Source organism: Bos javanicus, chromosome 7, assembly GCF_032452875.1.
Source record: "Bos javanicus breed banteng chromosome 7, ARS-OSU_banteng_1.0, whole genome shotgun sequence".
In the NCBI taxonomy this organism is placed as follows: domain Eukaryota; kingdom Metazoa; phylum Chordata; class Mammalia; order Artiodactyla; family Bovidae; genus Bos; species Bos javanicus.
In genome coordinates this window covers 71,937,768-71,964,929 of record NC_083874.1, presented here as the reverse complement: position 1 = coordinate 71,964,929, position 27,162 = coordinate 71,937,768, and the positions used below count along the sequence as shown (strand labels likewise).

The 27,162-nt window shown below is 41.4% G+C and overlaps 1 protein-coding gene and 1 long non-coding RNA gene across 3 annotated transcripts in view; one reads left to right on the top strand and one right to left on the bottom strand.

Annotated features, from left to right (window-relative positions):
- ATP10B (ATPase phospholipid transporting 10B (putative)) overlaps nt 1-27,162 on the top strand; it is a 312,921-nt gene that overhangs the window by 154,217 nt on the left and 131,542 nt on the right. The window contains exons 2-3 of one of the 2 annotated variants that reach the window (XM_061424249.1): nt 21,369-21,660; nt 23,114-23,308. In XM_061424249.1, the coding sequence (XP_061280233.1) occupies nt 21,369-21,660; nt 23,114-23,308 (487 nt within the window). Of the gene's footprint in view, nt 1-21,368; nt 21,661-23,113; nt 23,309-24,427; nt 25,084-27,162 lie in introns of those variants that run through there. The other variant, XM_061424250.1, reaches the window with a different exon arrangement.
- LOC133251601 (uncharacterized) lies at nt 19,339-21,455 on the bottom strand. The gene is made up of 2 exons (XR_009737703.1): nt 21,221-21,455; nt 19,339-19,518 (listed from the first exon to the last, which is right to left on the bottom strand). It is a non-coding gene; the product is annotated as an uncharacterized LOC133251601 (long non-coding RNA).

Here is a 27,162-nt window from a genome sequence, read left to right as displayed (position 1 = left end):
GGAACCTGTGTAAGAAAATCCCCATTGAATCTCATCTTTCCCAAATCCCAAGGTAATTCAACTTCTTGTTTTTTGCCATTCTGATGTTGTAGCAAGGTATCACTTTGTTCTTGTTTAAATTTGCATTTCCCTGATGAGTAGGGAAGCTGGAAATTATTATATGGTTTGGAGCCATTTGGATTTTGTCTTCTGTGAACAACCTGTTCCTGTCTTTTCTCATTTTTCTTCAGGGTTGTTTATCTTCCCCTTTTTGAATTTGTATCTATAATAATGTTATGAACATTTCTTCCAAATCTGTGACTTGTCTTTTCCCATCTTTGAGGGCATAGAGATTTTAATGTAGTCAAATTTATCAAACTTTAATTATTGATGTCTGTGCCTTAAAAGAGTTCCCCCTCAACCTCAAGGTCATAGGGACTTTCTCCTCTATTTCATTTTAAATTTCTCTCCCCAGGAAGGAAGTCTTGACTGCAGCTGAGATGTATTTTTTATGTGCAGCATGAAGTAGAAATTTGTTGTTTCTATCTGAGCTAACAGGGATCTCAACACTATGGATTGAGCAGTCCGTCTGTCCACCCTGATTTGTAAGGCGACATCTGTCACGTATTAAGTCCCCATATGTACACGAGTCTGTTGCCCAGCTCTCTAGTGTGTATCATTTGTCTGCTTGCTATCCTGGTGCCAACACACTGCCTGAGTCTCAGTCTCTAAAGGGTCTTTAGTCCGTGAGAAGCTTGGTTTGTTGGCATCATGCAGATAAATCAAATCATAGGATGGGTTTTCCCCTGACCAGACAGCTCTTCCGGCATTATGTAGGACAAGTCTCAGTGCCACAGGGACACAGCAGAAGGGAGGGATACATTTAATTCAACTTGCCTCTTCCTCTTCTCACTATATGCCCTGTGGTGTTTCAGACTGCAAAACCCATGCATGCATCCTGCCACCTTCAGAGTTGGCTCTATGTGATCCTGTCCTCAACACTGCTGGACAACAAAGCCATTTTGTCTTTCTAATGGCCCAAAGGAAGGGAAAGTTGCCTAAATGCAATATTTATAGCCTGGATAGTTATGGAAGCACTTGTGAGAGAAACCATTATATTGGAGATGTAAGAAGTCACCAAATCCCCACATGCACAACTCTAAAAAGATTGAGAAAATTAGAAATAGATTATCCACTCACCAGATGGGGTGTTATCTCCTTGGCTTGTTCATGAAAGGACAGAATGAAGCGATTAGGAGGTGGGAAGGCAGCTGAGTATAGCTATCTACATGTGTTAATTTGCTTTTATCTCAATTTTCTATATCAGAATAATATGCCAAACAAAGGGCCCCAGAGAGAATGCTGATTTTGCTTTATTAATCAGATAACAAAGCCCCTGCAACACCCTAAGTAATATTTAAATGGTTGCCAACCCCCTTGGGCACCAGGAAATGTCAGTGGGTCTCCCTCCACAGAATGCAATCAGAATTCAATCAGACAAGAGCATAAAAAGCAAGGCCCAGTGGTTTTCTCTAAACATCCAGGATCTCTCACCAAGGACTGAAGTTTAATGAAGAGGGGAGAATTGGGCCTCAGGGACCAAGTCTTCAGAAGGGGTAAATTTCATGGAGGCGTGTGCAGCCCCCAAGCTCCATCAAGCAGTCCAGCCAGGGAGCATCACTCTGCCATTCTCCTTCAGGCTGACTGTGACTGATTGATTTATCACTGTGCTGCAGCTCCCCTGCTTCCCAAATGGCTCAGCAGTAAAGAATCTGTCTGCAGTGCAGGAGACACAGGTTTGATCCCTGGGTGGAAAGGATCCCCTGGAGGAGGGAATGGCAACCCACTCCAGTATTCTTGCCTGGAAAAATCCCATGGATAGAGAAAGTGAAGTCGCTCAGTGGTGTCCGACTCTTTGTGACCCCATGGTCTGTAGCCTGCCAGGTTCATCCACCCATGGGATTTTCCAGGCAAGAATAGTGGAGTGGGTTGCCATTTCCTTCTCCAGGGGATCTTCCCAAGCCAGGGATCGAACCCAGGTCTCCTGCATTGCAGGCAGACTCTTTACCATCTGAGCCACCAGGGAATCCCATGGATAGAGAAGGTGGCTAAAATCCACAGGGTCACAAAGAGCTGGATGTGGCTAATGACACATGCTGCTCCCCTGTCTCCACGAGCCTTTGTCATTTAAGCCAGACAATATTTAAATGTCTGTGAAGCCTGTTTTCCTCCTTTCTTCCCGTTTCTTTTTTGTCTCTTTTCTCTCCTCTCCCATCTCTGGGATTGTGGTCTCACCATAGGAAACCACAGTCACAGTCAGCTTTACAATCTTTTTTTTTCTTTTGGCCTTATCACACATCATGTGGGATCTTAGTTCCCTGACCAGGGATTGAACCCGTAGCCCTGCAGTGGAAGCACAGAGTCTTAACCACTGGGATGCTAGAGAAGTCCCTCTGCTTTACTGTCTTGTAGACCTCCATTCAGTCATCTGATATAAGCCAACTTTTCTTTACCATGGGAAACGAACATTAACAACTGTGTCTGTTATTCTCCAGAAAGCCATATGTAGATCTGTGTGCCCCTATCCTGAAGATAAACTGTGTATATTACAAAAAACGAAGAAGAGTATGCGATGTTGTCATGTGCCATTGTGAAGTCTCTGTCTAGAAATTTGCCTGCCTGCAGTTCAGTTGGCCATAAAACAACCAAATAACACTTCAGAGTCCGAAATGAGGCAAGAACCTAGTGATCCGTGATTGGCATGAAAGTTAGTGCCCTGAGGAGCTAGCCCCCTGCCCACCCACACCAGCTCAAGGCTCTTCCTGAGTGAGTGAGATAGGAGTGTGGGTCACATGAGACAGTCACTTAGTATCACTTCAGATAGGAATAAAGGAATATGAAAACAATACACAAACCAGTGTTTAACTGATTGAGTCTCTTGCTGCCAGTGATCAAGTATTGTGGTCCTGGAGTTAGAGTCTGTACTTTTCTCTAATGTGAGATGCTTTGTGATTTGAGAAGTTTACAAAAGCCGAAGTAAAACCAAAATAAAGTTTATAGTTTAGTTAAGTGCATTGTACACTAATTTCTCATTATGACAAAAATTTTCTAGTTTTCTAAGGGTAGGAGAATCTCAGATGAAGGAAATCTCTGTACTACCTTTGCAACTCTTCTGTAAACCTAGAATATTCCAAAATCAGATGTGTATTTTTAAACAAATAAACCAGGGCAATCACAGGTTTCTAAAATTACAGGAATAAACATAAATGGCTCACACTGACTTAGAAAAACCAAAAGCCAAGTTCTCCACCTATGCATTAGGAAACTGATGTGAACTTTACCCCTGATAATTTCTGTGACCTTGAGCAAGTCACTTATCCCCTCCTCATTTTATTTATTATTCCAGAGAAAAGGGGCATCACATTGATCTGCAAAATATGGAAAAGTTCAGAATTATCCATAGTTATACTCTCCAAGCCATGATTTCACCAAATACAAAAATTCGGTAGAAGCAGATTTACTTCTGCATATCTTCTGGTTAACCCAGGCAGTTTCAATTTCAGTATATGCAATTATCATGTCATTTCGAAGAGAACAAGTAACTAAAGAGTTAGGAATGAAGATGGTATATTGGAAGTAAAGATCGGTGTGACATAATATGGAAGGATAAGGAATATTGAAAGCATGTGACTTATGATCTTAGAACCGCACCCTGGGTTTATAGGGAAAGCTTTTGCTGAGAGGTGTGAGAGCCTTTAGTTAAAGTACTTTGATCAGAATTCCTCCTGAGCAAGGTTAAGGACATGTAACAATGTGTCATGAGAAGGAAGTTTCAGCAACACTTCCCCCAGTAATTTGCACATCTCAAATATCCAGTCATTTAGAGTCTCTGAGATCTGAGGAGCCAGAAATCAAAAGCTCTGAGTCATAAATCAGAACAATTTTGTTTTCATGCTTCATAACAGATGTTAGTGACAAACAAAATTAATTTCAAGTTTCTCGTGTTAGGGGAGGCAAGCATTAAAAGGCTGTAGGGAGCAGATTCTGAATGGAAGTGTACCATACCGATGGTTATTTTAAAAGGTAAATGGCATTGATATTGACATTATGTAGTACAGTACCTTGACTGCTTTGTTCAACATATTTTGTATTACACTCTCAAACTTGTTCACAAGGAAAGGGAACTTCTGTGAGTTCTAAAGTTCCTTAACCACAGATTTACCTGAATGGGTGTGTTGAGGAGCTTAACACCTACAGCTGGGGAGAACCACTGTGGTACAGACCTAGCCTACCTCAAAGGACTGTTTGAAGGTAAAACGGAATACAGTCATGCCTCATCTTATTGCACTTCTCAAATACTGTGTTTTTTATAAGTTGAAAGTTTGTAGCAACCTTGCTTTGAGCAAGTCTATAGATGCCACTTTTCAAATAACATTTGCTCACTTCATGTCTCTGTGTCATATTTTGGCAATTCTCCCAGGCTTTCAAACTTTTTCATTATTGTGATATTTCTTATGGTGATCTGTGATCAGTGATCTTTGATGTTACCATCATATTTGTTCTGAGGTGCCACAAACCACACCCATATAAGACTTTGAACTGATTATTGAAATGACACAAAGGATTTAGAACATTACATAAGCTTAGCTGATAAAGCAGTGGCAGAGTTTGATAGGACTGACTGCAACTTTGAAAGGCATTCTACTGTGGATAAAATGCTATTAAGCAGCATTTCATGCTACAGAAAAATCGTTTGTAGCAAACCTACCTCATTGTTGTTTTCTCAAATTGCCACAACCACCCTGATCTTTAGCAAGCACCACCATGATCACCATGATCAGCCGTAGACACACTGCAATGGCACACTTCATAGACTACAGTTTACTATAAACATAACTTTAAATGCCTTGGGAAACCAAAAGATTCTTGTGACTCACTTTATTTTGCAACAACATTCACTTCATTGTGGTGGTCTGGAACTGAACCTACAGTATCTTCAAGGTACACTTGTAATAGAGTTGAAGTTCTCTGAATTTTTTTTAAATATTAATAATATTGATATACAGATTTTTTATTCAAAAAATCAAGCATGTCTCGGTGCTTATCACTGCACTGGGAAAGGAGGTATACAGTGCTGATTGCTTCCAGGACACACTGGTGGGTAAAGTGGTGATGGATGACTCTATAGAGATACTCAATGCCTACAAGTATAAAAGTTTAATACACAAAACTAGGAGCTAAGATGGGATAAGGTCAGAGTACTATGAGGTGAATGAGTAGCTCATCAAATGAAATTATTTTTGAAATGTTGTATCTCAATTATACAATAAGACAAAGGATGGCTTTCTGGGGGAGGTGACATCTAAGTCCTAAAAAATGAATGGAAATTAGCTAGGCTTTAGGGGGATGGGAGCTGGGGGGTGCTGATGGTAACAGCACTGGTGTGACAGAGAAAGACAGGCACAAGAGGAAATAAAATAATTTCCTTTGGCTAGAATGGAGCATGAACCAATGAGAGATTAGCAAAAGATGAGGCTACAAAGAGAGGCCATCTCTAGTTGATGTAGGTAAGGAGTTGTAAGTTATGTTACAGTTTTGTTCCTTACCCTGTCTGAGGGAAATTGAAGCCAGAATGGGTTTTGAGCAAGGTTATGACATAAATGAATTGACAGTTTGATGACGTCTTTCTGACCTCACTGTGGAAAAACAGATTGGAGGGAAGAAAAATTGGAAGCATAAGGACAAACTATGATAAGTAATCAAGACAAGAGATGAGAGTGGAGTGGACTGGTATGGTGTTAATCAGCCCAGAAAAAACAGGACAGAACTGACAGATGTATAGAAGTTACAACCAACAGAACTTGGTAATTAGGTACATTGAGTGAGAGAAAAATCAAAAACTTGAGAAATGATACTGTAGAATTGCCATTCTATGGAGATAGGAAATAGGAGGTAAGAGCAGACGTAGGAGTAAAGATGATGAGTTTATCTGGAGCCAAAATAGATAAGAAAGCTCCATTTCTGAAAGGAGAAAACATCAGCCGCTTAACAATGATGTGCTGTGAAATCACGTCCTTTTATGGATAGGCTGGCATCTGGGGAGGAAATAATCTGCCATCTGTCAAGATCCCTCATCAGGGTCACTCATGCCCTTGACTTCAGAAAAGACACAGTGAATTAAAGATACAGTGAAAGTGCGGGAGATATACATGGGCCGTAGCCATTACTGGTCCAATTCCTCCATTTTATAGAGAAAAGAATTAAGATTCAGAGTAACTGACCTGCCCATGGTCACACAGCTGGTTAGCAGGATCTGTAAGCCACATGTCAATTGGAGTCTTAATCTGCCCTTTGAAATCTACATGAGATCAAGTTGAACCCCATCCCATATTCTGTGGAAAACCCTACACCATCACTTCCCCCCTCCCCAACTTCTGTGAATTCCTGTGGGACTGATGTTTCTCCCAGTCACCTCTGGTTCTCCTTTCCAATGTTTGCTAAGTTTCTCACTCTCTTCTTTCTTATGGCTCTTTTAGCTTCTCCCCTTTTCATTGAGCCAAATATGGGGACAACTCCTCCTTGACTTCTAGACCCCTACCCCCAATCAAATGATACCAAGCAGTCAAGGCCACTCTGTGTTGTTAAGTTTTACTAACAATTTTAAAGTAACATGGATGGATAGTGTATCATATTATAATATCATACATATTTGTAAGTGAATATTATTTAAAGTACCATTTATACAATGAAATATTATTCAGCCATAAAGAAATATGGATATCTTATCATTTGAAACAACATGGGTGTACCATAAGTATGGATTATGCTAAGTGAAATAAACCAGAAAGAGACAAATGCTGTATGATCTCACTTGCATGTGGAATGTAGATAGATTAGTAGTTGCTAGAGGTGGGTGTGAGGGGGTGAAGTGTGTTGTTTGGTCACTAAGTCATGTCTGACTCTGAGACCCCATGGACTGCAGCACGCCAGGCTTCCCTGTCTTTCATTATGTCCCAGAGTTTTCTCAAACTCATGTCCATTGAGTTGGTGATGCCATTCAACCATTTCATCCTCTGTCGCCCTCTGAAGAGGGTCAAAAGGTACAAACTTAAATTAGGTCATGGGAAAGTAAGATACAGCATGGTGACTATAGTTAATAGTACTGTCTTGAATATTTGAAAGTTACTGAGACTACTAGACTCTTGAGAGTCCCTTGGACTGCAAGGCAATCCAACCAGTCCATTCTGAAGGAGATCAGCCCTGGGATTTCTTCGGAAGGAATGATGCTAAAGCTGAAACTCCAGTACTTTGGCCATCTCATGCAAAGAGTTGACTCATTGGAAAAGACTCTGATGCTGGGAGGGATTGGGGGCAGGAGGAGAAGGGGATGGCAGAGGATAAGATGGCTGGATGGCATCACCGACTTGATGAACGTGAGTTTGACTGAATTCCAGGAGTTGGTGATGGACAAGGAGGCCTGGCATGCTGCGATTCATGGGGTTGCAAAGAGTTGGACATGACTGAGCAACTGAATTGAACTGAGCTGAGACTATTAGATCTTAAAAGTTCTCATCACAAAGGGGGGAAAAATTTGTTACTATATATGGTAACAGATATTAACTAGACTTCTTGTGCTGATCATTTTGCAAAGCATAAAATTATAGAATCATTATGCTATACATCTAAACTAATATAATGTTATTTTTATATGTCCATTATGCCTCAATTTTGAAAAATAGCCCCTCTGCCTTTTTTTGACAACCAAGAACCAACCTGCTGACATCTTAATCTCATTTCTCATGCCTTTCCCAAATGAGTCTCCCCACTTCCTTTTCTCTTTTCCACTTAATTCTTGTCTCCTTGCCATTAATCCCAGGTGCTAATCAGGAGATGTTCCCTCCCTAAGGAAACTCTAGAACCACCTGCTAAAATACTCATTTTTCTCACCCCACTTAACAAATCTGATCCTACACTCTTTGCATATACCAGATGACTAGTCCATTTGACCTTGTAGAAAGCTCCTCCCAAATTTCCCAGGTCCTGCTCCCTGTCTGCCCCCACTTCAGGCTTTCCTGTGCTTGCTAGTCAGCATGCAACTCACATAAGCATGCATATGTCTTGAGTTAAGTGAACTGAGCCCATCAATGTGTACTATTGTCTTTTAATTGCTTTTAGACCTGCAGACTTGGAACAATTTTCTTCACCCTTCAGCTCAGCACTGATTTATTCAGCTTCTGTGAGCAATTTATTCACTTTTAATTAGATCCAACTTAATTATTTTGTCAGTAAAACAAACCAAAAGAATCAATAAAACAACTTTTAAGTGAAATCACATTCCTGCCTGGGGGGATATAAAAAATGAAATTATGCATCTCATTTTACCTGCCTCTTGCAAAGACAAGATTGCCCACATTGTCTTTTTATTTTCCAAAACCTTTTGTCTTTCATTAAGGAAGAGACATGAGAAATCAGGCTTGGAATAGAGAGGAGAAAATGGAAAAAGTTATTTTCAGTGGAGAGCAGGTACGGAAGTATATAAGTTAAGTGTTAGTTGCTCAGTCATGTATGATTCTTTGCGATTCCATGGACTGAAGCCTGCCAAGCTCCTCTGTCCATAGAATACTCCAGGCAAGAATACTGGAGTGGGTTGCCATTCCCTTCTCCAAGGAATCTTCCCAACCTAGGGATCGAACCTGGGTCTCTTGCATTGCAAGCAGATTCTTTACCATTTAAGCCACCAGAGAAGCTCCCATACATGGGAGTGAATAGGGCAGGGCTTCTCCAGATATGCTCTTGGGCAACCCCTGTCCTGGAATGTTCTGGGAACTGTTTAAGAGAGTAGGTTTTCCACCCCAGCCCTGGAGCTTCTGATTCATTAGATCTGAGAGGTGGGGATGAGAGATGGGGCTTCTTACTTGCCTATTTTCTCACATTCTGAACTCATGCCTACTTCTGGACACTCAAGCCCTCATCGTCACTAACTGGACACTTCTGCTTCTCCAGGAAGCTTGCCTTGTCCTTCCTATTCAAACAGCTTTTCTTCTGTCTGTGACAACTGCCACGGCTTGCTGTCTGCACTTACTCAGTCCGCTATCGATAGCCTATGCATCCCCTGTCCTGTGTGCACATCCCATGTCTATAATTAGTTTGTTAGGTCAGGAACTCTCCTTACAGATCAGTCACTCAGTACTGAGCCAAGTCCCCTGTTGGCATTCTTGGGCTCCCACTACCACACCAGTATTTCCAACCTTTCAGAGCCCGAAGATCCCTTTTGTCATCAAAGAACTTTACAACCTCTACCTGAAATTTGCTGTGATTTTAATTTTTGTGTGACTTCCCTGATAGCACAGACAGTAAAGAATCTGCCTGCAATGCAGGAGACCTGGTTTCGATCCCTGGGTCAAGAAGATCCCCTGGAGAAGGGAAAGGCAACCCACTCCAGTATTCTTGCCTAGAGAATCCCATGGACAGAGGAGCCTGGCAGGCTACAGTTCCTGGGATTGCACAAAGTCAGGCACAACTGAGCGACAAACAGTAATCATGGGTTGAGAAAATGCATAGTAGTGAAATCCTATTGTGAAATCAGTAATGTCTTCAGACAAATTTATAATATATCTATCTTAAAAGTAACCACCACGACTTCCCTGGTGGTCCAGAAGTTACAACTTTGCTTTCCAATATGGGGCATTTTCGTTTGATCCCTGGTCAGGGAGCTCAGATCCCCCATGTCTCATGGCCAGAAAAGCCAAAACATAAAACAGAAGCAATATTGTAACACATTCAATAAAGACTTTAAAATTTATCCACATCAAAAGAATCTTAAAGTAACTGCCAAACTTTAAAATAGAGACTCCTATGGAGAAGGCAATGGCAACCCACTCCAGTACTCTTGCCTGGAAAATCCCGTGGACGGAGGAGCCTAGTAGGCTGCAGTCCATGGGATCGAGAAGAGTCAGACACGACTTCACTTTCACTTTTCACTTTCATGCATTGGAGAAGGAAATGGCAACCCACCCCAGTGTTCTTGCCTGGAGAATCCCAGTGACGGGGGAGCCTGGTGGGCTGCCGTCTATGGGGTCGCACAGAGTCGGACACGACTGAAGTGACTTAGCAGCAGCAGCATGCAGCATAGAATGTGTTCCATCTACAGACTATGCCAGGAGGGCATTGAATACTCTGACCTCTTGCTGTCAGTGGCCTAGCTCAGGGAAAAGTATAGGATGAGAGTTTAGGGGCTACTCTCTTGGCCTCAAATTTGTAGTATGACACCCAAGTTGAGGTGTCAGGGTGTTTGGAAAATATAAACTCTTTCTCCAGCTAACAGCAATAATGACAAGTCTGACCATGTCATGTTGTTATCGTCCACGTTACTCCAGTAGCCCTCACTGGATTCATCTGTTGTTTAACTCTCTGACTAAATGTCTTTTAATCTGGGACCTGGCAGAGAATGGCTAATACCCACCAAAGATTCTTTGTGCTTCCCGAGTAGCCCAGCTTCCTTTGCAGTCAGGGTGAAGCCATGTGACTGATTCCGGCCATTTGACTTTGAGCAAAGTAATGTTATTCACTTATGGTTCCTTGTTATGGCTACATTTAAAGCCACATGTTGAGATCGTGATGTGGAGAGGGAGTCTGGATCCATAAGACTCTGGATGGGAGCAAGTTATGTGGACCTCTAGATTCTTTGTAGGTTGTGCTAAACCACTGAGATTTGGAGCCTTATTTGTTTCACAAGCTAGCATAGCTTTTGTTGCTATTGTTTAGTCACTAAGTCATGTCTGACTCTTTTCGACCCCATGGACTGAAGCTCACCAGGCTCCTCTGACCATGGGATTTTCCAGGCAAGAATACTAGAGTGGGTTGCATTTCCTTCTCCAGGGGATCTTCATGACCCAGGGATTGAACCCAGGTCTCCTACATTTGCAGGGGGATTCTTTACCACTGAGCCACAAGGGAAGCCCCTTGCATAGGTTAGCCTGACTAATATATGAAAGTGAAAAAAGAGCTTTTAAGGAACTGCTAAATACCTAGATCTGTGCACCTAGATATAAGAGAGAGAGAGAGAAGGAGAGCTTGGGTATTTGAGAATACTGAGCAGGAAGGAAAGAGGTAGGCAGGAGCTGCATCATATGAAGAAATGTAGGCCACAATGAGAAGTCTAGGTTTTGTGCAAAGGCAACCATAAAGAGCATAAGAAGAGAACTGACGTGATCTAATTTGCACTTTAGAAAAATAGCTCTGGCTGCTGTGTGAAGGCTAGATTGGAAAGGGAACAAGCAAGGCTGTAGGAGCCAGTTAAAAGTTTGTTGCAATTCATCCAAGACAAGAGATGCTAATGCCTTTTATTAGAAAACAGTAGAAATGTTGAGAAGCAGATGGATTTGAAGAATATTTAGAAGACAAAAATGGATAGACCAAAAAGAGATTGGCTGTAGCAAATGAAGCAGGAATCAGAGATAATGACTAGATTCTTTGACTAGGTCCTAGTAGGAAAATCATAGGCCATTCAGGTAAGACCTAAATCAAATCTCATACAATTATACAGTGGAAATGGCAAATGGATTCAAAGCATTAGAACTGATAGAATGCCTGAAGAACTGTTGACGGAGGTTTGTAACATTGTACGAGAGGTGGTGATCAAAACCATCCCTAAGGGAAAAAAAGGCAAAATTGTTGTCTGCAGAGGCCATACAAATGGCTGAGGAAAGAACAGAAGCTAAAGGCAAAGGAAAAAAGGAAAGATATACCCATCTGAATACAGAGTTCCAAAGAAAAGCAAGGAGAGATAAGAAAGCCTTCCCCAGTGATCAATGCAAAGAAATAGAGGAAAACAATAGAATGGAAAAGACTAGAGATCTCTTCAAGAAAATTAGAGATACCAAGGGGACATTTCAGGCAAAGATGGAAACAATAAAGGACATAAATGGTATGGACCTAACAGAAGCAGAAGGTATTAAGAAGAGGTGGCAAGAATACACAGAAGAACTCTACAAAAAGATCTTCATGACCCAGATAACCACAGTAGTGTGATCACTTACCTAGAGCCAGGCATCCTGGAATGCAAACTCAAGTGGGCCTTAGGAGGCATCACTACAAACAAAGCTGGTGGAGATGATGAAATTCCAGCTGAACTATTTCAAATCTTAAAAGATGATGTTAAAATGTTGCACTCAATATGCCAGCAAATTTGGAAAACTCAGCAGTGGCCACAGGACTGGAAAAGGTCAGTTTTCATTCCAATCCCAAAGAAGGGCAGTGCCAAGTAATGTCCAAACTACTGCACAATTGCACTAATTTCACACGCTAGCAAAATAATGCTCAAAATTCTCCAAGCCAGGCTTCAACAGTACATGAAGCAAGAACTTCCAAATATTCGAGATGGATTTAGAAAAGGCAGAGGAACCAGAGATCAAATTGCCAACATCCATTGGATCATACAAAAAGCAAGAGAACTCTAGAAAAACATTGACTTCTGCTTCATTGACTACGCCAAAGCCTTCGACTGTGTGGATCACAACAAACTGTGAAAAATTCTTAAAGAAATGAGAATACCAGACCACCTGACCTGCCTCCTGAGAAATCTGTATGCAGGTCAGGAAGCAACAGTTAGAACTGCACATGGTACAACAGACTGGTTTCAAATTGGGAAACGATTACAACAAGGCTGTATATTGTCACCCTGCTTATTTAACTTACAAGCAGAGTACATCATACAAAATGCTGGGCTGGATGAAGTACAAGCTGGAATCAAGATTGCTGGGGGAAATATCAATAACCTCAGATATGCAGATGACATCACCTTCATGGCAGAAAGCGAAAAACTAAAGAGCCTCTTGATGAAAGTGAAAGAAGAGAGTGAAAAAGCTGACCCAGAGGGATGGTATGGGGAGGGAGGTGGAAGGGGGGCTCAGGATGGGGAACACGTGTACGCCCGTGGTGGATTCATGTTGATGTGTGGCAGAACCAATAAATATTGTAAAGTAATTAGCCTCCAATTAAAATTTAAAAAAAAAAAAACAAAACTCAACAGTCAAAAAAACTAAGATCATGGCATCCAGTCCCACCACTTCATGGAAAAATAGATGGGGAAACACATATTGTGACAGACTATTGTCTTGGACTAAAATGCAGACTAAAATCACTGCATATGGTGACTGCAACCAAGAAATTAAAAGATGCTTGCTCCTTGAAATAAAAGCTATGGCCATCCTAGACAGCATATTAAAAAGCAGAGACATTACTTTTCTGACAAAGGTTCCACTAGCCAAAGCTATGGTTTTTCCAGTAGTCATGTACAGATGTGAGAGTTGGACCATAAAGAAGGCTGAGCACCGAAGAATTGATGCTTTTGAACTATGGTGTTGGAGAAGACTCTTGAGAGTCCGTTGGACTGCAAGGAGATCCAACCAGTCAATTTTAAAGGAAATCAGTCCTGAATATTCACTGGAAGGACTGATGCTGAAGCTGAAACTCCTGTACTTTGGCCACTGGATGCAAAGAGCTGACTCATTGGTAAAGACCCTGATGCTGGGAAAGATTGAAGGCGGGAGAAGGGGATGACAAAGGGTGAGATGGTTGAATGGCATCACCAACTCAAAGGACATGAGTTTGATCAAGCTCCAGGAGGTGGTGAAGAACAGGGAGGCCTGGTGTGCTGAGTCCATAGGGTAGCAAAGACTTAGATATGACTGAGTAGCAATGATCCTTTGGGTAATTGAAGATGCTATTCATGAAAATAAAGACTGTTGGAACCAAAATGAATTTTGGGGAGAATCCAAGACTTCTAGATATGTTAAATTGTGATATCCAGCAAAGCAATGGAGATGGCAAGTAGGCAAAGGGATTACCCCCATCCAGTGCCCATGAATGAGGTTTGAGCTCCAAATACACTGAATGGGAAATCAACTTGCTATATAACTGGTGATGCCCTAAACACTAATGAACTTGGGGGATAATGACATTTAACATGGCAGACTACAAAAATAATCTCATCTGTTTAAAAAAATAGTTGTCTTTGAAAATCTGTTGGAGTAAGGCTTTCATGGACTTAGAAGCTAACAGAAAATCAATCAGGGACAAAAGCACCACCTAGACTTAGGATGAATTCTGAGTGGGGCATGTTATGATACCTAAGTCTTATAAAAATCTGTCTTTGATTATTCCTTTCCCGCACAGGTTCATCTATAAGGATTTCATTTGTCAAGTATTTTCATTATCTTCAACAGCAGTAGTCCACAACCTTTTCAGCACCAGGGACTGGTTTCATGAAAGGCAGTTTTTCCGTGGACCAGGGAGATGGGGGATGGTTTCGAGATGATTCAAGGGCATTACATTTATTGTGCACTTCATTTCCATTATTATTACATCAGCTTCCATCACAGATCATCAGGCTTTAGATCCTGGGGATTGGGGAACCCTGTTCTACAGAACTGCATCCTTTGGTTAATATTTAAGGTGATTGCTGTTTCTTTCTCATTCCCCAACTCCTTTCACGCTAGTCCCCACTTTCACCAATCTCTAAAGGCAGCCATCTCCACCCCACTCTATGCAAGGTCCTTCAGACTCAGTTCTTATTCAGTATTGCTTCCTCTCTGGAGGAAGGCAGCATCTGGCATCCTAATTATAGGACACGTTTTGTAGTCTGTGAATGAGGCACAATCACAGCTCTTGCCCTTCCCTTTGGGGAGGACAGAGCACATCCGGTGCTTGCAGGAACTGTGAGCACACAGCAGCTGTATGTAAACTCCTATAGCTGAGTTCACGGCCAGTGAAGGCTCTAAAGTTGAACTGTACTCGAGGCTTCTAGCCTAGATGAACTCTGCTGCAGGATAAGGTCTCCCTTTTGACCATTCTCCCCTTTGACCATTCCTTTCATAGCAAGCTTTACTGAACTTTCCTGGGCAGGTCCCAGAGCTAGAAACCTTAGTGAATGGCTTTCAAACCATGATTTCTGTTTTCTGGCCTGTAACTAAATGTATTTTCTTGAATCAAAAATGCTATCAATTGAATAATGTTGTGAGGGTAATAAGAAAAAAAAAAGAAACATAACTGTATATAACCATATCAATAATGTAACATAAAGAAGTCCCTGGTGGTCCAGTGGTTAAGACTTCATCTTCTAATACAGGGGGTGCAGGTTCAATCCCTAGTTGGGAAACTAAAATCCCACATGCCTTGTGGCCAAAAACCAAAACATGAAACAGAAGTAACTGTGTTGTGACAAATTCAATAAAGACTTTAAAAATGGTCTACATCATAAAAGAAACTTAAATATATGACATATCCTGGGTTCAAAATACTGAAGTGTGTGTGTGAGGGGGTGAAGGGATTACATCTTGGATTCTAGTAATTGCAGGTTTTCCTGAAAGGGAGTAGAAAGAAATGACAGTTTCTATGGAGACAGTATTCTATTTCCTTTATTTTTGTTTCTTCATCTGTAAAATGGGTATGAGTAACGTAGGTAGACAACTACATAGGGTGAAGGCCATTTCCTCAAGCAAATCCAATCAAAATAAATGGAAAAGGCAAAATGAATAAGAAATTGATAAGAGTGTTTATTGAAAATCTTTCCTTGATCTAGTAAAACGTTTGGGGAATGGATAGGAACCTGGTCAGTGGATTTTTTCTTTAATTTGGGGCTGATGAAAAACCTTTTGTTGTTGCCTTTGTTGTTTTGAGTTTTGTTCCCCAAAACATCTATGGGGAACAAATACCTTACAAAACATATTAGTAGCCTTTCCTGCAGTGGTTGGTAAGCTGCAGATAATGAAAACGACTGATACTGAGTGACTGGTGATATTTCTGAACCTGATTCCCAGACAGCAAACAGAGGAATAGATGGTCTGGAGCAAATGTTGTAGTAACAGACCAACAGTTTTCATTTTGATAAAGGTAGGTCTTATTGGTATCTATTAAAAAAATAATGTCTCAAGCCCTAATTTCTAATATCAATGTTTTAGCACAAAGCCAAAGGTGATTAAGCTTTTTAAAAGTGAGCTGACTTAAAATATACTGCATTTAATAAAACAAATAATATTAGGGTACAGCAAAAATTGGAAATGCTTGCAATTTGGGGAAAACTGATGTAATTAAATGATTTAAAGACACATTAACCCTAGACTATTTCTTCTATGGTGGTTATTGTTTAACTCGGTGTCTGACAGGAAATTGTTTTTGTGAGTTTATACTATTTGTCCTCAGGGTGGAGTGCTTTAAAAACCCACCAAACTTTCTTACATTCTAATTAATTCTAATGTCAGGATAGTGTACTATTTATCAAGAATCTAAGTGTAGATTAAATTTAGTTTTATAGGATTCCCCACCTCCCCTGGCCCTGACCAACTGATACACTTTGTAGAGAACAGTACATGAAGGGAAAATAATTCTCTAGTAACCAATTTTCCCGTTTATAGTCCCACTTGGGTCTTCTTTCCATTTTTAAATTCAACATGTTTTCTCTAGGTGCAGGAAGCTTGCATGTGTGACTTCTTGCTAAGCTGCTCACTTACTTCCAGACACTTACACATGTATTTACACACATATAACACACACTCACTATTTCATCCAGTTACCTGTAATCCCCTAATCTCAGCTCAATGAATTCTACCTGCTCAGGGACAAGGTCATATCCCTCTGTCTTGCAGTCACACAGTACCCTCTTCTCTTTTGTGGCCCTTATCCTGATTGGTGAATATGTACCTATTTCTATCAGTGTGTGCTTAAAATCTCTCAGCTAAAGTTTAGGAATTCCCCTAAGTCAATTAAGAATATGTTCATGATATTAGAGATAGGAACAATTTCTTAAATAGAATGCAAAAAGCAGAAACCATGAAATAAAAACTAATTAATGGGTTATTAAAAATAAATAAATTTTAAAAATAATAGTAAAATAAAATCTCTCAGCCTCACTAGAATGCAAGCTCCAAGAGGAAAGGGATAGATGTCTAGGTTTTACTCACCTGGTACAAAACAAAAAGTTCAATAAGTGGTTTTTTTGTTTGCTTGTTTCAATGAATAACTGTTTGAAAAGTAAAAGTGTTAATCTTAAGCTCAGTCGTGCCCGGCTCTTTTTTTTAAAAGAGCCGTGCCCATGGCTTTTGTTTAATTGAGCCCTATAATAAAAATGGAATTTGCTAAAGATGGGGTTTAGTTGAGTTCATTAAAATGTAAAAGAAAAGAACTAGAATTAATTGAAAATGTGAGCCAGGCAGGACGGAGTAAATTTGGGAATAAGAACAAAATTTGTTAACAAACTGTAATTAACCCAGTATTTTAGACCCATGATCCACCATAGAAGAATGGTCCCTCCACACACCCCCATCTAGAGGAAATCCTGCCCAGTGGAAAAGTGATATTAATACCCGAGAGGATTACTGCTACAAGCAGAGGTGACCTGAGTGTTAATTAGCAAAATCAAATAATCCCCAAGTTTATTGTTAGTGGGAGGTGCCATGTTGAAAAATTAGAATGAGAGGAAGACTTTACAATTAGAAGGACCTTGGAGAGTTGCTTCAGATATGCCCCTCCCTTTCTGAAAGCAATTAAAACCACACCTCAGATAAAAGGATTACACAATCCCCCTTTGTTTCCTGTTCTACTTTTGCAAGGAAGTAACTTATCAGGAGCAAGGGGGAAGCAGTGGGTCAAGGAGTTTGTCCATCTTGCCCCTCCAGCCGCTTCCAGCAGAGCACGGCCTGGGGCCCACAGCTCTGGTCCTTGGGTCCCTGCCTGACAGTCTCCAGGGCTTCTTCCCCTCAGCATCATAAATAGCCTTAATAGGCCACCTGGCCCTTGTCATCTCTACACGCTCTCCTTTTGCTACCTCTATGGGAGAGTCCTGTGAATTTTGTTTCTAGAACCAGTTCTACCTGGAACACCCTCTTACAACCTTCTACCTAGCTAATAGTGTCTATATACATATACACATAGATACACACACACACAAACATATTTTATTTCTTTAAAAAAAAACACAAAACTTTATTTTGTATGGAGTATAACTGATTAACAGTTAACCTCCCACCCGCTTCCTCTGATTGACCTGGGCGGGTGGAGACAGGACTCTCATCCCTCCAGCCATCCAGCACCTCCGGGCCTGTTTACATTTCCTCCCTGTGACTCTCACCTGTGCCAGCAGCCTGGAGAGCTTAGAAGCTGACCTCTGGGGCCACTGCAGTTGGTAGTCAGAGAAGACAGTCTGAGGACTCTTCCCCAAAGGATGTTCCCCCCCACCCCCCACCAACTTAAACTTTTTATTTTGTGTTAGGGTATAGCTGATTAACAATGTTGTGACAGTTTCAAGTGAACGGCAAAGGGACTCAGCTATACGTGTGCATGTATCCATTCTCTCCCAAACCCTACTCCCATCCAGGCTGCCACATAACACTGAGAAGAGTTTCCTGTGCTGTACAGTAGGTCCTTGTTGGTTATCCATTTTAAATATAGTAGTTAAGCGTATTGTTTTCTGAATCATTGAAATGTCTTGCCCCTTTACCCATAACTACTTTAGGATGGATTTCCTACAAACAAGAACAATTTCTTATATAAGTGCCATATATTTATCATCATCAGGAGAGTTAACATTATTAAAATCCTGTTTCTAATCCGCACTTCATGTTTAAATTTTCCCCATTGTCCAGTAATGTCTTTTATACCTCTTTGATCTCCCCCTGTCCAGGAGCCAATCCAGGATCTCACATTACATTTTAACCTTCTTTAATCAGAAACTGTTCCTCTGCTTTTCTTTGACCTTTGACATTTGAAAAACCTAAGCCAGTTATTTTGTAGACTAGCCCTCAGTTTGAGATTTTTCATTGTTTCCCTGTGTTTTCCACAGAAGCGATGTCCTTCTCAGTATATTGTGTCAAGGGGCTTAAGATATCAAATTATCCCCAAATAGGTGATGTTTGCTTTGATCTCTTGGAGAAGCTGGTGTCTGCCACATTTCTCCACTACAAAGTGCTTCTCTTTTTTAAAACCATTGTAATTAATAATTTGAAGGAAAGAGACTTTGAAGCTATGTGGATATTCAGCTCCTCATCAAGCTTTCATCTACTAATTTGACATCCATTTTATATCTGTTTTATTTTTATGGAAGCTTAGTTAACATTGTTAATAAAGAAAAAAAGGAATGTGATATGATAAATGGACTTTCTAAATTACCTTACCTAAAATACCTGCATCTCCCATATCAATCCAATCTTCCTTTATGAAGATCTTATCACATAAAACTGAGAGATGTCTCATATGTATGGCATTAGCCAAGGCAAGATTTCTCATTTGCATTTTCTATTCTATTCATGAATGATCTTTTCATTTCCTTTTCTTTTACAATCATAATATTTTATAAAAAAGAATCTATGAAAAGGACATTTATTTTAATAATGAGGAAAAAGATATATATTATTATTTCAGTCTTACCAGCTGTCAAAATATTGCTTTTGGTCACATCATGATGGGCATCAGTAATTGCATTTACTTTTTCATGCTTGATACAAGGGCTCACTTAAGTCTCCGAAGAGCTTCTTGCAGCCTTGGGGTCTATGAATTGGAAATCATTTGGATTGATTAAAGTCATGAGGAGAATTAGGATAAGGGTCAGATCATAGGAGCATCAGGAAGATAAAATATTACCATTTAAACGAGAAATGGAACTTTTTCTCCTTTAGTGAATCCCACTTTCAATGACAGATGGAGTTGGTCACTGTAAGATTAATAATACCTGACATTCACTCATCCATTTATTCAAAAGAAAATCATTCTGCAAGCCTACTAGGTGAGAAGAAAACTCTGTACAACTTCTAACCTTATAAATTATGTATTTGAATAGATTCTTCTGGATCTCTAAGCAAAATATGACCAAAAGGAACCTTGGAAGCTTTATTATAGGTTCTATTAACATGTTATTGACTGGGGGATTTTTGCAGAAATTAACACCTATGGCTAGTGATTTGTTATGTAAGTGAATATTGAAAAGTCTCTGGTCAATAATGTTTAGGTAAAAAAGATGTATTAATATGTCTCTAGTCAATAAGTTGTTAGAAGAGCTCAGAACCTGGAATACCCTAGAAAAATCAGCCTGCTTCCTCCATCTCAGACTAAGCACTCAATTTTAGAAACCACCAAATGGAAAGGAGAGAAAGAAACCCCCGCCCCTGACAACCAAATCAGAAAAACCCTGTGTGTTCATAGAAGCACATTTAGTGAAGTCCGCTCACCTCAGGCCCAAATTTCCTAGAAATAAACTTTCTCCTTTGTTTCACCAATTACTCTCATGTGAGGTTCTGACCACAGATGAGGTTCTCTGAAATATCATCAGTATCAGAAACTTTAGAGAGAGAGAAAACCTGAAGAATAAATATCTTTCCCCTTAAGATACATCTCCACTTACTTCACATACTGTCCAATTTGTTCCTCACAAAAAGCTTGTGAAAAAAGTTGAGTAAGACTGCTGCTGCTGCTAAGTTGCTTCAGTCGTGTCCGACTCTTAACAACCCCATGGATTACAGCCCACCAGGCTCCTCTGTCCATGGGATTCTCCAGGCAAGAACACTGGAGTGGGTTGCCATTTCCTTCTCCAATGCATGAAAGTGAAAAGTGAAAGTGAAGTCGCTCAGTCTTGTCCGACTCTTAGCGACCCCACGGACTGCAGCCTACCAGGCTCCTCCACCCATGGGATTTTCCAGGCAAGACTAGATCTCCTCATATTCTGGTGAGAAAACTGAACACCAGAGAGATGAAGGGACAGTTTGGAGTCAGGGATGAATCACAGCTAGAATTCTGATCCCTGGGGCCATAGCCCTCATGGCTATGCTTTTGCCCCAGTGAGTATACTTACTCCCCATACCACCCACCAGCTTCAATGCTTTTATAGTACTTTTATTTATGTGATTTTTAAAAATTATATTTTTCTATTTGGCTGTGATGGGTCTTTGTTACTGCTCGCAGGCTTTCTCTAGTTGTAGCAAGCAGGGGTTCCTCCTCTAGTTGTGGTGTGCAGGCTTATCACTGCAGTGGCTTTCCTTGCTGCGGAGTGCAGGCTGAGTAGTTGTGGGGCATAGGCTTAGTTGTTCCCCAGCATGTGGAATCTTCCTGGACAAGGGATCGAACCTGTGTCCCCTGCATTGACAGGTGGATTCTTAACCACTGGACTACCAGGGAAGTCACTATTTATGTGATTGTTAGCTTAATGTCTCTCACTCTATCATATAAGGATTATAGGGATTAAACCTATTTTTCTCACCTTCTGTTCCACAGCCTACCATGGATGGTTTTGGATGGACACATGGATGGGCCAATATCCCACCTGTTTCTCTTAACCATAGCCATGTCTTAAGCTGACACAATACATATTTCTCCTGACCACGGGAACCTCCTGTGTCCTTTTTCAGATCGGAGCTTGCTACGAGACATGGCCCTCTCAGTGGACTCGTCTTGGCACCGGTGGCAGAGGCGAGTCAGAGACGGCTGCCCCCAGTCTCCGTTGGAAGCCACGCCGCTGCTCGCAGAGAAGGAGACGCGGAACTACAATCCGGCGCAGCAGCGGGTCGTGTTCCCCAACAATCACGCGTTCCACCAGGACTGGGCCAAGTTTTCCAGGCGATACCCCAGCAACAGAATCTGCACAACCAAGTACACCCTCTTCACCTTCCTGCCCCGGAATCTCCTAGAGCAGTTTCACAGGTACACGACCGCCTGGCTGAACGCTGTGTGCTTTAACCATGCGTTTGCCACTTGGATGAATTCAGAAATGCTGCTTTCTGGGCTACCTTTCCCTTAGTATCCAAATGCATGTACCTTGGGAAGCTTTGTCATTCGTTCATTTGCTCATTCAATATTTATCAGATTCTACTCGGTGTTAGGTCTTGTGTTGTGTATTAGAGATAGATGAGGGAGAAAAAAAAGAAAGACGCATTGTCCTGACTATGTTGGCTAATGAAGGAAACCAGATGTTAATTTTAGGAATTATATGCTTGCTAAGTCACTTCAGTCATGTCTCTTTGTGACCCTGTGGACTGTAGCCCACCAGGCTCCTCTGTCCATGGGATTCTCCAGGCAAGAGTACTGGAGTGAGTTGCCATTTCCTACCCTGGTGGATCTTCCCAACCCAGGGATTGAACCTATGTCTCTTGTGTCTCCTGTATTGGCAGTCAGGTTCTTTACCACTAGCGCCGCCTGGGAAGCCCAGAAGTTATATAAATTGGTGTAAGCTGTAATTCACATAGGTACTTCCAAGGAGAGGTATGTGTTGTTGTTAGAATGAACACAAGAGAAATCAGGCCTAGTTAGGAAAGTCAAGAAAGACTTCCAGGAGGAAGGGACAGTGGAAGTCTAACCTGAAAGAAAAGAATGCATTAACCAGGTGGAAAGAGGCAGAGAGAAGTCAGAAAAGGGAGCCAGAAGAATGTTCTTTCAGGCAGACCCTTATGTGTGAAGGCAATGTGGCAAGAAGGAGCAAGATGTACCTTGGAAAGCTTCAAACTTGCAAGTCATTGTTTTGAGATAATATAGGCAAAATTATATTTTAATTATAAAGCAAAGTATGCATCCAGACATTATCCTAAATTTTGTAATTATTAGCACCTACCATTTATCGAGCAACTACTATACTCTGGAACCCTCTATTGCATACATAGTAAATACCATCCCATGTAATAAGTATAGAAAACCTTTAAAGTACGTAGTACTATCTTCATTTTAGATGGATTTGACTTCAAAGCCCTTACCATGACGTTCAAGGTGACACTGAAAGAGAATGTCATATTAGTTAGTAAGAGCTAGTAGTAGGGAGGAGAAGGCAATGGCAACCCCACTCCAGTACTCTTGCCTGGAAAATCCCATGGACAGAGGAGCCTGGTGGGCTGCAGTCCATGGGGTCGCTAAGAGTCAGATACGACTGAGCGACTTCACTTTCACTTTTCACTTTCATGCATTGGAGAAGGAAATGGCAACCCACTCCAGGATTCTTAGCTGGAGAATCCCAGGGATGGGGGAGCCTGGTGGGCTGCCATCTATGGGGTTGCACAGATTTGGACATGACTGAAGTGACTTAGCAGCAATAGTGGGGAAGAAATAGTGTGTCAACTATATTTTTCTTCTCCATAGTTTTCACTCACACCTTTCTTGCCCCCTCCAGATGGGCTAACCTCTATTTCCTGTTCCTGGTGATTCTGAACTGGATTCCCACCTTGGAAGTCTTCCACAGGGAAATCACCATGTTACCATTGGCCATTGTCCTGTTCATCATCATGGTCAAAGATGGCATGGAGGACTTTAGGAGATACCGCTTTGATAGACAGATTAACTGCTCCAACATCCAGATATACGAACGGTAAGAGCAAGTATTCCTCTGTTTTCTCTGTGGATTGTGTAAACTTATTAGCATCCTCAAAAAGTTGGTCTCTCTTCTCGCTTTTTTTTTTTCAATTCACTTAATTCAATGATACTCAACCAGGGCAATTTTCCCATGAAAGGAACTTCTGAACTGTTTTAGAGACATTTTTGGTTGCCATATTGGGAAGGAAGGTCCTACTGGAATCTGGTGGGTAAAACCAAGGATGATGCTAAACATTTTACAATATACAGGAAAACCTCCCACAACAAAGATTATGATCCTGTCCAAAATGTCACTAGTGCTGAGGTTTAGAAACCTTAATTTAACTCATGTGAACACCATATTAGGGCTTCCCTGGTAGTTCAGATGGTAAAGCGTCTGCCTACAATGAGGGAGACCTGGGTTTGATCCCCGAGTCAGGAAGATCCCCTGGAGAAGGAAATGGCAACCCACTCCAGTATTCTTGCCTGGAAAATCCAACGGACTGAGGAGCCTGGTAGGCCACAGTCCATGGGGTCGCAAAGAGTCAGACACGACTGAGCAATTTCACTTTCTTTCTAAACGCCATATTATTAAACCTAGGATGTTACATTATTAAGAGGAGGATAGAAAGCTCAAGACTTAAACTCTAGGAATTTCCACTGTGGGCCAGAGGCTAAGACGCCACGCTCCCAATGCAAAGGACCCAGGTTCAATCCCTGGTCAGGGAAGTAAATCCCACATTCTGCAACTGAAGATCTTGCATGCCACATTTGAAAGTCCCACATGTTATATGAAGATCTCAAGTGCCCCAACTAAGACCTGGCACAGCCAAATAGTAGACAGAGAGATAGATAGTTTTTTTTTTTTTTTTTTCCTTTAAGAATTAAACTCTGAAATTGACTGACTCATCTCAGGAGACCAACTTCAGGAACAGCTCTTTGAAGACTCGTGGGCAATGTCTCCAAACCAGAAAATATATACCATTTTTAGAGCATCTGTGGCTCTTGGCTGTAAATCCTTGCCTTTAGAACTTAACCGGGTAGGTTTTAGGACCCAGAGTTGGCACACCTGTTCTGGGTTGCCTGGGGTGGAAAAGGAAGCTACCTGTAAATGACGTCTGCATTCCAACAGGTGGAGTCTCAACAAGTAGAAGGAAGTGACCAGTGGATACACACCTGTTCTCTGCAAGCTCTTTCCTTGACATCCTTGTCCCTTAGTGTTTATATACCGGCTTTTTATTTTTAGTTTTCCTTTTGAAAACAGAGAGAAATTTTCAGCCAAGAAGGCAAATCAAAGATGTCATCACTTGCTGGCAGCTGAACAATGGAAATGATCAGAAAAGAACTTCTTTTATGGGAAACTCGAGTGTCCTGCTATAAGAATTAGAGACAGGATTGAGCAGAGATGAGAAAGGAAGGCAAGAAAAGGCGGAAAAGGAAAGAAGACAAGAAACGAGTGGTGGTTTCCAACCTGCCCTTTGAAAGATGGGCCCACAAAGAGAACCCCAACAGACATTATCGTGGGAATCAAATCAAGACCAGCAAGTACACTGTGTTGTCCTTTATACCCAAGAACATCTTTGAGCAGCTGCACCGGTTTGCCAACTTCTATTTTGTGGGCATCGTGGTTCTGAATTTTATCCCCATGGTCAATGCATTCCAGCCAGAGGTGAGCGTGATACCAATCTGTATCATCCTGGCAGTCACTGCCATCAAGGATGCTTGGGAAGACCTCCGGAGGTACAAATCTGATAAAGTGATCAATAGCCGAGAGTGCCTCGTCTATAGCAGGTAAAGCCGAACACCCGGGGAAGTCTTGACCCCAGCTCTGATCTTTCTGTGGCTGCTGCCACTGCAGCAGCTGTTTATGAAAGGATGGGGTAGGGAGATAGCATTATTTTATTGTAGTGAAGATGTTTGATTCTCCACAATGGGGAATATATAAATATATATATATACACACACACCAGTAGTAGTGTTTTATAGGCAAATTTTAAATGGACACAAATTTTTAAAAATAATGAAAGCTATGTTTTGCTTAGGGATACTATTATATATATACCGTATATATTATATATAAATATATATATAAATATACATATATATATAAAGCAGAAAACAAAAGAAATTGAGATTTGAGTCCATCATTTATTAAAACTAGGAGATCTTTATTTATGTGACATTTCCTTTGCTGTGTAAATGTGTTAGATGTTTAAGAATTTTGCATAAATTCACATTCATTTTGGTTGAGTGTGGCCATAAGCATGTTGGAGCATGTTTAGAGACCCTCAGAGAAAAGCGGCATCACTGTTTTTCAGGGGAGTGGTGGGCACTGTATTAGAGAATCAGCCCCAGACACACTGCCCACACTGAACTCTGTCTCCATCAGTCATTAATTCTGTGTGACCTTAGGCAAGGGACCTCACCTCTCTGAGACTCATTTTGTCATCTGTAAAATTGGAACACTTCCTGAGGTGGTCGTGAGAGTTGAGTGTAATAATCCTTGGAAAGTACTTAGCACTGCTCCTGTTGTATGATAGTCAGTATACAAGCCATCGTGGCCTTATTTTTAGAATGTAAAACTCATATTAGCTTCCTCAAGACTCTCTCTCCAATGTCCCAACCCAGACAAAAACGGCTCACCACTTGTCTTGCCATGCTATAAAACACAATTTTATATATGCTGTTGTTTTAGAAATACTCCACTGAGTCAATAACCAGAGTGGGTTGTTGGGAAAAGAACATGCTCCCAGTCAGTAAGGGAAGATGGTCGAGTTATCACGTATCTCAACTTTATGACAATTCCTATAGCCTAGAAAGAACCAAGGGAATGGAGTCTGGGCTTGCAGTGAGATTTCAGTGACAAAGGGTGCTTTCTGGTCTGGCAATGAGACGCCTTAGATGAGTCAGTCAATTGCAGCAGGTGAGGGCTTGACTTCCTGCCAAGTAAGAAAAAAGTCCATCTCTCTTGAGAAGCACCGTCACTCTGACTTGTTCCCTCTCATTCCATGGATCCCAGTTTAGCAGAAGTTGGTACTGTCACTCTGGTCCTTCTTGGGGTGAAAGGAGCTTGCTCCAGGGTGTGCCTTGCCACTGTTCAGGGGCTGCTGCTTTCTAAGAAGCCCTCTTCCCTGGGGAAAAACATGTAACTTATCGACTTAGAGCTGGCTGATGAGACCGTTTAACAGCCAGACTCCACTCAGAAAGTTGTAGCCTGGGGAAGCTTCTCAGGAGATCATGTAATGCAAGGGACTCAGCGGGCCCTCGGGCACCCCTAAGAGAACCTCCATACCCTCCCCTCAGTGAAAGATGAGCTTCTGGTCCCTGTGCCCACAGGGCCACAATTGCATACCTAAAAATATTAACCTGAAGCCTTGATGTTCTCACCCCTCCTCCCCGGCTAGATCTAACTGTTGAATGTGGTTAGCACACTGCATACCTAGAGTTAAGACTGAATCATTCCTCAGCTTTGGATAAGGACATTATTAGGAGAGAAAAAGTAGTTGTTGGAGTGTGTCACTTTTCCCAAAGAGACTGTTTTTTAAAGAAAGCCTTGTCTTGTCACCATTCACCCCCCACCCCCGCCCCATTATCTTTGGTTTTGTGCTTTTTTTTTTTTTCTGTCTTTCTCCTTTGTTTCCTTTACTGTTTTTCCCATAGAAGATGCCCTGTGAAGCTGGTTCCTGTGAAGCAGGGACACGTGTGGACCTCAGTCAGCTTGGTCCTGCTCTCCCTGCTCTGTTCAGAGCATCCCATAAAAATGGGCCTGTTCTGGGGTAATTTCAGGGTCAGTCAGACTGACCTGTGCTGGGTGCTGGCCTGACACAGGCCAGGATGTTGTCATTCTGCTCTCAAAATAACTTCCAGAAG